Source organism: Leptopilina heterotoma, unplaced genomic scaffold, assembly GCF_015476425.1.
Source record: "Leptopilina heterotoma isolate Lh14 unplaced genomic scaffold, ASM1547642v1 Lhet_1051, whole genome shotgun sequence".
NCBI classification, from domain to species: Eukaryota; Metazoa; Arthropoda; class Insecta; order Hymenoptera; family Figitidae; genus Leptopilina; species Leptopilina heterotoma.
Window position 1 is genome coordinate 64,408 of NW_025110820.1, and position 11,161 is coordinate 75,568.

At 24.9% G+C, this 11,161-nt stretch overlaps 1 protein-coding gene across 1 annotated transcript; it reads left to right on the forward strand.

Moving 5' to 3' along the window:
• Window positions 1-2,136: 2,136 nt before the first annotated feature.
• Window positions 2,137-10,234, forward strand: LOC122501911 (altered inheritance of mitochondria protein 3-like). The gene is made up of 4 exons (XM_043611698.1): window positions 2,137-2,152; window positions 4,136-4,737; window positions 9,155-9,235; window positions 10,085-10,234. Exons 1-4 carry the CDS (start codon window positions 2,137-2,139, stop codon window positions 10,232-10,234), a joined length of 849 nt encoding a protein of 282 aa, XP_043467633.1.
• Window positions 10,235-11,161: the final 927 nt, after the last annotated feature.

Genomic DNA, 11,161 nt, shown 5'->3' on the forward strand with positions numbered 1-11,161 from the left:
TTTTTCTTAAAAATTCTAATATTATCTCCTGTCCTCTTGAATTGTCACACTTCACTAAAAATAGTTTTTAAGAAACAAATTCACATAAGCGTTTAATAAAATGTCATAAAATTTTAAAAAAAGAATAGTTCAAAATTCTAGAAAATAGTAATTAAATTGAAATTATAAAAATAATTTGGAAAAAGTTACAGTAACAATATTAAAATAAAGATTTTATCTCTCGATCGTATTTAATTCTTATAATCCAAGTCGAAGACTCGTAGATATAGATTTCTTCATGTTTTACAATAATATAGTTCATTTTTCAATTTTTTCAATTATACTTATTTGCCATAATTTTCATTCATGCGAATATTTAAATGATATGATACGTACTCATGTGACATAACCTTAAAATCTTTAAAATGTCATAATTAAGAAATTTTCATTTATCGAAATTTTGTTTGGCATAATTTTTATTTTCACCAATTATCAAATTACATAAAACGCATTTTAATTTTCATAAAATAAATAAAAAAAATTGAATTGTTTATAGATACTTTAGTAAAATTTTTCGCAATAATTTAATTATTCTTACAAATAATACAATTTTTTACATAAATTTAATTACTTGAAAAAATTTTACAAAATAACGTTGTAATCTTCCAAGAATTCAATTATTTTTATAAATAGTAAAATTTTTCACAGGATTTTAATAATTCTTTTACAAATAATAAAATTTGAATTATTTAAAAAAAATTAATTTTAATAAAATGAATCAATACCTGTAATTAAATTATTATTTGGAATCTTTATAAGATAATCCTAAAAAATTTGATTATTTAAACCATTTTTAAAAAATTATTTCCGACAATTAAATTATTTTTACAAATGAGTAAAAATTCCTGAAGTGGCCCCCCTATTTTTACAATGTTGCGAAATTTAAAATAAGTATTTGTATTTTAAATTACTAGTATCTTGTAAAATTTTCACAGAGTATTTTAAAAATATTTAAATTATTTATATTATTTATTATTATTTAAAGATTTTTGAACCCTTTTATTAAAATAATTTTAACTAATTGCTTTTTGCATAAATTGAACAAAAATTTGTTGTTATATCAGTGAGTTAATCGTAATACAATAATAATAATATAATTTTTTTAAATTTTAATTGTTATAAACAATATTAGTTAACATTTTCGTAACATTGGTTCTTCCCCATTAAAAAAATTGTTTTTCCACATTTTCTTAACAATTTATGTTTATTTGAAGAATATATGTCCTTTTTGCTTAAAACATTATTTATTTAAATTGTCATAAACAATATTAATTAACAAATAGTTAACATTGATTCCTCTCCAATAAAAATTGTTTTTTACACATTTTAATTTTAATTTAGGTCCACTTAAAGAATATATGTAAAAAAAGGTGAATTAATTGTTTATAACAATTTAGATAAGTCTGGTTTTAAACAAAAAGGATATATTTTTCAAATAAACCTAAATTATAAAAAAAATGTGAAAATTTTTTTTTAGTGTTATTGTTAATTAATATTGTTCATAAAATATTTAATAAATTATTTCATGATTTTAATTTTCTGGTGCTCATGTTGGATTAATTTGAACTAATTTAGATCACATGCAGCAACGGAATAAGAAAATTATCGTCCTTTTTTAAAAAATTGTATTAATTTGTTAACTTTAATTAAAAAAAATTATAAACAGTTATAAAATCAACATTAGGAGATGTCTTAAGAATTTATTCCCCTTTAATTGAAAAACAAAAAACAGTCAAATAATTATTAAAAGTCAAATTATAGAAAACCTTTTCATTTGCCTTGAAATGTATTTTCCTTGTTTACCTACATTCTAAGGAACATTTACAAAAAAAAAATTTTTTATTCACGTGTCGAAAGCACTAAAATTTGCATTTGTTTATAAAAAAAAATTATTAGAAAATAAAAAAAATTAATTTTTAAAATTTTTTATTTCATTATTCGAAAGTACATTTACTCACTGATATAACAAGAAATTTTTGTTCAATTTATGCAAAAAAAAGCAATTAGTTAAAATTATTTTAATTAAAGGGTTCAAAAATTTATAAGTAACAATAAATAATATAAATAATTTAAATATTTAAAAAATACTCCGTGAAAATGTTACCAGATACTAGTACTTTAAAATACAAATACTTATTTTAAATTTTGCAAATTTGTAAAAATAGGGGGGCCTCCTCAGGAATTTTTACTGAAATAACAAATTTTTTTCAAAAATGTGAATTATTCAGAAAAATTTAATAAAATTTTTAACAAAAATTTCATTATTTTTAAAAAGAATAAATTTTTTTTTACAGAAATCCAATTACTTAAAAAAACATAATAAAATGACTTATAAAATTTAAATTATTTTTAGTGCAATTTTAAATGAATTCCTCAAAAAATGAAATTATTTTAAATAATTTCCAAAGTATTTTAGTAAAAAAAATCAATATTCTATTAATTATTTATTTTTAATAAAACAAATAAAATAACATCCCGTTATCAGGGTGTCTACTGGTCCTTCAAGTCCTAAAATTCCCGGAAATGTCCTGGAATTTGGAAAAATGTTCTTAAATGTCCTGGATTTTGTACTTTTGTCTTTGAGTCTTTGATTTTTTCAAATCTTTTTATAACATAAAATAAATATTTTTGTTCAAGTAGGTTAATATTTAAATTATGTTAATCGTAATATGAAATAATATTACACAGGGTTGTCACAAATTCAATAACTTATTAAAATATTATATAATAAAACATGAAGAAATCGATCACTCCGAGTCTTCGATTCGAAGTGATCGATTTTCTCATGTTTTACAATAAATTTAAAATGAAAAAGTAATAAAATCATTATTTTATTTCATAAGATTATTGTAACTGTAAATTCAAATTTTCAAAGATTTCAATTTTAACCCTTTTCAAAATTCAATTATTTCTAAAAATTCACGCTATAATGTTTTTAATATTCAATTATAATTTAAATTTATAAGTGAAATTCATTTTTTAATCAATTTTTATTAGAAAATTTCTCGAGAATTTTTCTCGAGAATTAATAAATTAATAAATAATTTATTCAGTAATTGTATATTTTTAAGGGCATTTAAACCATTATGACGTCATAGTTTGTTCAAAGCATTTGTTGCAAATATGTGACGTCATAATGGTTCAAATTCCCTTAACTTTAATTTTTTTTGAAGAATTTTATCAAAATTTTTAATAATAATTTAATTTCTTCGGCGACTTTTAAAAAAATTTTAAGAATAAATGCAATTTTCTATCATATTATTTAAAATTTTATAAAAATAATTGAAATTCTGCGAAAAGTTTTATTATTTATGAAAATAATTGAATTCTTGCAACGAAATTCATTAAAAATCTTTTTAAAGAACTGAATTCCTGTGAAGAATCTTTATTTGTAAAAATAATTGAATTCCCGAGAAAAATATTATTATTTATGAAAATAATTAATTTCTTGTGAAGAATTTTATTCAAAGTTTTCTAAATAATTGAATTTTTCAGAATTTTCAAAAATAATTAAATTCCATATGGAAATTTTATTAAAAAATTGAAAATAATTGAAATCTGACAAAGAATAAAAAAATTTTTTTTTAAAATAATTTAATTCCTGTGAAAATGTTTATTTATGAGAAAAATTGATTTCTTGGGAAGAATTTTATTTTTTACGAAAATAATTGAATTTCTCAAATTATTTTTTTGAATTTTCTTTATATATTTTAATTCTTTCGAGAAACTTCATTAAAAAATTTAAAACAATCGAATTAATGCGAAGTTATTTAAAAAGAAATTTTTTCCAGTACTTTTAGTAAAAATCCCTGACTTTTCCCTGATCAATTCTAATTTCCCTGATTGTTCCCTGAATTCCTTGATTTGTGACAATCCTGTTACACATATAAATGTCCTGGAAAAATAAGAAATCTGTCATGAAAATGTCCTGGAATTTGAAGTCTTATTTCCAGTAGACACCCTAGTTATGTTATTAAATAAATAAAACAAATATTATAAATAAAATATATTAAATACTTAAAATAAATAAAAATATGACAAAAAATAATTTTTATTTCAGATGAATAGTAACAATAATATCCCACCACCTCAGCAGGTACAGCCGCCAATACAACAACAACCGCTGCAGCCAACAATGCAACAACCGCCGATACAACAGCAGTTGTCGCAGCCAACAATGCAACAACCGCCGATGCAACAGCAGTTGTCGCAGTAAACAATGCAACAACCGCCGATACAACAGCAGCCGTCGCAGCCAACAATGCAACAGCCACCGCCGGCGGCGCGCAACAGCAGCTGCCAATCCAGCTAGTAACGTCGCCCATACAACAGCAGCAGCCATTAATGCAGCAGCTACCATTGCAACATCAACAGCCACAGATGCAACAGCAACTGACTTCGATGCAACAACAACAGCCATTCATGCAACCGCCGCCAATAACACAGCAACCACCGCCGACGCAGCAGGTTCCCCAAATGATGCATCAGCCGCCGATGTATCAAAATGTTCAATCGCAACAGGTATTGCAATGGCAACAGCAGCCAACCAAGCAACAAAAACCCGGGGTACAACTGCCATTTAGAAAACAATTCTCTCAACGTCCACCGTCACAAAACCTCCAGCAGGAGCAATTTATCAATAACCATGAAGCTTCTTACGATTCTTCCATTGCGGAGATCTCAAGTCAAGAAAACAATGTAAGTCCAGACTTCCTACTCATCTACTAAAACCTAATATTTACTACTTTTTAACGTTTTTATACTATTTCAGGGTTACCACAGGTCAGGGAAAAGTCAGGGATTTTTATTAAAGTAACTGGAAAAATTGAATTTTTGAGAAGTTACAAATAATTGCAGAAATTCAATTATTTTCAAAAGTAATAAAATTCTTTGTAGAAATTCAATTATTTTCAAAATTTTTAAAAAATTCTCGTTAAAATTTCAATTATCTTAAAAAATAATAAAATGCTTCTTCGAATTCCAATTATTTTCAAAAATTTCAATAAAATTCTTTGCGAAATTTAAATTATTTTCAAAAAGTTTTCCTCAATCCAATGATTTTCAATATCTATTATTTTAATAAAATTTTTCAAAAGAATTTAATTATTTTCAAAAAAAATGTTGACAAAATTCACAGCAAACATTAAATTATTTTCATAAATAATAAAAATTCCACAGGAATTCAACTGTTACAAATTTTTTCGCTTAGTACAACAAAATTCGAACCGAACCGAGTTTTGTTCGGTTTTGGAACGCTAAAATGTCGAATTCTTAAATTCGACATTCCAGTCGCCTAGTTCGAATGTCGAATTTTCGACATTCGACATTTCGGCGCCCCAAAACCGAACAAAACTTGGTTCGGTTCGAATTTTGCACAGCTCTAATAATAATTGAATATTAAAAGCATTATAGCATGAATTTTTGAAAATAATTGATAATTCTTTCGAAGAATTTTAATAAAATTTCTGAAAATTACATTTTTCAAAGAATTTACTTAAAATTTTAATGTAGGAAATTATTTGCTGATTGAGAATTTTAATTAAGGAAGATTTCGACTATATCAGCAATTAGTGACATCTATTAGACGTCAATTGAACTCTTTGGTTTAGAGTCAGGTGTTATTCTTAAGATAATTATTCCGATATGGTTGTCGGTAAATAATTATATTTTTGAATTTAATTTTTGATCTGAAAAAATAAGCTGCGTGAACGACTGCACTGTGCATCTGTGAGGACTCGAACCCCAGTTAATAGCTGCCTTTCGCGGGACTAACGCCTACCAATGCACCATGCCAACACAGCCTGGACGTTCACGTTTCTTATAATCTCAGATCAAGCCCATACACTAGTCGAAGAGCTGTATAGTTAATGTAGGAAATTATTTGCTGATTGAGAATTTTAATTAAGGAAGATTTCGACTATATCAGCAATTAGTGACATCTATTAGACGTCAATTGAACTCTTTGGTTTAGAGTCAGGTGTTATTCTTAAGATAATTATTCCGATATGGTTGTCGGTAAATAATTATATTTTTGAATTTAATTTTTGATCTGAAAAAATAAACCAAAGAGTTCAATTGACGTCTAATAGATGTCACTAATTGCTGATATAGTCGAAATCTTCCTTAATTAAAATTCTCAATCAGCAAATAATTTCCTACATTAACTATACAGCTCTTCGACTAGTGTATGGGCTTGATCTGAGATTATAAGAAACGTGAACGTCCAGGCTGTGTTGGCATGGTGCATTGGTAGGCGTTAGTCCCGCGAAAGGCAGCTATTAACTGGGGTTCGAGTCCTCACAGATGCACAGTGCAGTCGTTCACGCAGCTTATTTTTTCAGATCAAAAATTAAATTCAAAAATATAATTATTTACCGACAACCATATCGGAATAATTATCTTAAGAATAACACCTGACTCTAAACCAAAGAGTTCAATTGACGTCTAATAGATGTCACTAATTGCTGATATAGTCGAAATCTTCCTTAATTAAAATTCTCAATCAGCAAATAATTTCCTACATTAACTATACAGCTCTTCGACTAGTGTATGGGCTTGATCTGAGATTATAAGAAACGTGAACGTCCAGGCTGTGTTGGCATGGTGCATTGGTAGGCGTTAGTCCCGCGAAAGGCAGCTATTAACTGGGGTTCGAGTCCTCACAGATGCACAGTGCAGTCGTTCACGCAGCTTATTTTTTCAGATCAAAAATTAAATTCAAAAATATAATTATTTACCGACAACCATATCGGAATAATTATCTTAAGAATAACACCTGACTCTAAACCAAAGAGTTCAATTGACGTCTAATAGATGTCACTAATTGCTGATATAGTCGAAATCTTCCTTAATTAAAATTCTCAATCAGCAAATAATTTCCTACATTAACTATACAGCTCTTCGACTAGTGTATGGGCTTGATCTGAGATTATAAGAAACGTGAACGTCCAGGCTGTGTTGGCATGGTGCATTGGTAGGCGTTAGTCCCGCGAAAGGCAGCTATTAACTGGGGTTCGAGTCCTCACAGATGCACAGTGCAGTCGTTCACGCAGCTTATTTTTTCAGATCAAAAATTAAATTCAAAAATATAATTATTTACCGACAACCATATCGGAATAATTATCTTAAGAATAACACCTGACTCTAAACCAAAGAGTTCAATTGACGTCTAATAGATGTCACTAATTGCTGATATAGTCGAAATCTTCCTTAATTAAAATACTTAAAATTTTATTAAAAATAATTGAAATCTTGTGAAGAATTTTATTTCATTTGTGAAAGTAATTGAATTCTTGCTATGAATTCTATTCCTTTTTTTAATTAATTGAATTGTTTTGAAAACTTTTATTAAAATAGTAGATTTTAAAAAAATTTTAAATCCTATGAAAAATTTTATTAATTTATAAAAATAATTACATTTTTTAAAGAATTTACCTAAAATTTTATTAAAAATAATCGAAATGATATAAAGTAACTTATTATTTATGAAAATAATTGAATTCCTGCAACGAATTTTATTACATGTTTTTTAATTAATTGAATTATTTTAAGAAGTTTTATTTAAATAGTAGATTTTTAAAATATTTGAATTTCAACGAAGAGTTTTATTATATTCGTAAAATGTTATTAAATTAAATTCTTGCAAAAAATTTAAGAAAATAATTCCATTTTTCCAGGAATTTACTTTAAATTGTATTATCAATAATTGAAATCCTCAGAAAAATTTTATAATTTATGAAAATAATGAAATTCTTACAACATACGAGTTTTTTAAAATAATTTTTTTTTTGAAAAATGTTATGGAAATTTAAATTTTTATAAAACATGAAGATACCAATTACTCCGAGTCGAAGTCTTAAAGTGATTGATATCTTCATGTTTTATAAATATATTCTTATAAGTTGTTGAATTTTAAAAATGTTTAAATTTGAATGTTTCGAAGAATTCTAATTTATATGGAAAAATAATATTTGAATACTTATTTAAAAATATAGTTATTGATGTTTGCGAATAATTTTACAATTTAAGAAATTCCAAAGTAAATGTAATAGAATGTTTTTTTGAGTATCTAATAATTTCTAGAGTGAATAAGAATATTCTTTAGGGTCAGGGAGAAAGTCAAAATTTTTTCTGGAAATCAGGGGAAAGTCAGGGAAAAAGAAAATCAATTTTTTGTGGTAACCCTGTATTTGGATACAGTACTGGCCAAAGTTGTGAGTCCATCCATTTTGAAGGGAATGAAAAAAATTTTTCAACATAAAATTTTATGAAAACTAAATTTTTTTCCGTATGTTTTAAAAGATGATAAAATTGTGAAAAGAATAAGACTTTACAGAAGTCATTTGGCCAGTATTTTATTTAGGAATTTTTAAATAATCGTCATTTTCAATGTTTTACAAAAATTTGAATAACTTTTAAAATAATGAACTCTTTTTAATAAACTTAAGCTTATTTTAAAGGTCATTTTCTACAGAATAAGAATTACTTATAAGCATTAACCTGTAATTTTTTTTTAAATAAGTAGGACGTCAAAGTTAGACAAAAAAATTCGAAATAATTTTTTTGTACTAAAAACTATTCTAGAAAATACATAAAACATGATAGGGTGTAGATTTTCCAAAAAAATTTAATAAAAAAATATGTTTGAATTTTAAAAATTCAATTTTTTTGAATTTTTTTGTCTAACTTTGACGTCCTGCTTATTCTAAGAAAAAAATTACAGGTTAATGCCTATAAGTAATTCTTATTTTGTAGAAAATGGACTGTTTAAGATTAATAAAAAGCGTCCATTTTCAAAAATTTTTCGCTATTGATTAATTTTAAAAATGTAATATTCTCATTAAATTTATCAAAAGATTTAAAAATTAAAAAAAAATTTTGATACATATCTACGAATCATTTTTCCTCGAAACATTCAATTATTCTTAAAAATTTTATTGATACTTGACGAAAGAATTCAATTTAAAGAAACTATTAATTATTCAATAAAATGATAAAATTCACTACAATATTTCAAATATTTTAATAAATAACATTTTTTTAGTTGCAGAAAATAAATTACTTTCAAAAATATGTAAGTAATTATATAAAAGAATTCATTTTTTTTTATTTACAGATGATGCAACAAAAAGGCGTTGAAAGCCAGCCAATTCACAAGCCTCCACCAGCAAAGGATAACACTCCTGACGCACCCAAAGTAAGCCCTTTTGGTCGTTCAATTTATATAACTTTTTGTAAAATCAAACTTCTCTCAAATTAGTTAAATTTTTGAATGTTTATTTAATTATTTATTAAAAATAATGTATTTATAGAAGAGTTTTTAGTTAAGCATACTAAAAACCAATTAAATTTACAAGGAGATGCAAATAATTTCAAAAATTCAATTATTTTCAAAAGTAATAAAATTCTTTGTAGAAATTCAATTATTTTCAAAAATTTTAATAAAATTCTTTGCGAAATTTCAATTATTTTCAAAAAATTTTCCTCAATTAAATGATTTACAATTTTTTTTATAAAATTTTCTGTAAGCATTTAATTATTTTCATAAATAATAATAATTTCTCAGGAATTAAATTATTTACAAATTTTTTATAAATTTTTTCGCAATAATTAAATTATTTTCACAAATAATACATTGTTTACAGGTATTAAATAATTTTTATCAATAATACAATTTTCTTAGGAAATCAATTATTTGCATAGATAAAGAATTTAAATAAATAACAAAAATTTATTCATTGAAAATTCGTTATCAGAAATCAATTTTAAGAAACATTTAATTATTCAAGAAATTATTTATTTTTGTGTAATTGATTCCTTTTAAAATTTCTTAATAAAAATTGATTTTAAATCAACATTCATTTATCATTTTAAATAATAATTAAATATTAAAACCAATATTCTGTAAATTTTTAAAAATAATTGAAATTTGAAACTTTACCTATTTTTTACAGTTACCATAGTAACAACTTATAATGTTTAAGTAATTTGTAATAATTAATTTTAAAAATATTAAATATTTTGTACATTATTGCCCTTACTTTAGAATTGGGTAGTGGAAATGAGGAAATGGAAGCAGGAGATGGATAAAGAGCGTTGGAGGCAGGACCAGAGACTGACAGCTCTAGAACGGTTTGTAAGCAAATACCGATTGGAGGAAAGGGGAAGGGAAAGAAAAAGAAGAGAAAGAAATTAGGAGAGGGAAGAATGGATGGCAGAAAGGAGAGAGAGAGAGATAGTGGCGACAGGAATAAGCGACAATGGCGGCGTTTCTAACTTCTTTTTTGTTTGTGAGACAGTACAAAAAATTTTATGACAAAAAAAAATTTTTTATCTCGTTTGTGTTACAGACTGTCTTTAAATTTTTATTTAACTTGTTTTTTTTTCTTATTATAATTATTACAATTATTTTCTAAAAGGTCATGTTATTCAGTGGTCACGTCTTTCTTATACGGAATTTCTTCCTAAACTGCCCCAAGCCAGAAAACATTGTTTTAAATTATATAATATTTGGAATTTCTCATCACTTGGGACAATTCAGGAATTTCATTCATAATTTTTAAGTTTAAAAAATGACATTATTTCATTTGTCTGTTATTGAACTTTTCATATTAATTATATAAAATTCAAAAATTTTAAAAAAGTATATACAAAGTTTTAAAAAGTAAAATAAAAAAGATTAAAAAATTAGAATAGATAATAATATACAAATTAAATTTAAATGAAAAACGTTACCACTGAATAACATGACCTGAAAAATACCACTGTTTTTTAATGTGTGGATAGTTTAACATCACACATAAAATATGCTTCATATGGCTTTTAAAAAAAATCTTTATTTTGTTAATTACCGTTAGGGATAAACAGCGGCAATAACGGCCTTTATAATTTTTGTTCTTAGTTTGTGAGACAGTACAGTATCTCGTTTGTGTTACGATTGACTGTCTTTAAATTTTTACTTGTTTTTTTCTTTATTATAATTATTTTCTAGAAGGTCATGTTATTCAGTGGTCACGTATAATTTCTGAAACGAAATTTCATCCTGAATTGCCCCAAGCCAGAAAAAATAGTTTTAAATTATATAATATTTGGGATTTGAAAAATTTCATCACTTGGGACAATT

Bases quoted from the DNA above. Each gene is read 5' to 3' on its own strand.
- LOC122501911 (XM_043611698.1), top strand. The intron at 4,738-9,154 runs GTAAGTCCAGAC...TTTTATTTACAG, and splicing joins TCTCAAGTCAAGAAAACAAT to ATGATGCAACAAAAAGGCGT. The intron at 9,236-10,084 runs GTAAGCCCTTTT...CCCTTACTTTAG, and splicing joins ACACTCCTGACGCACCCAAA to AATTGGGTAGTGGAAATGAG.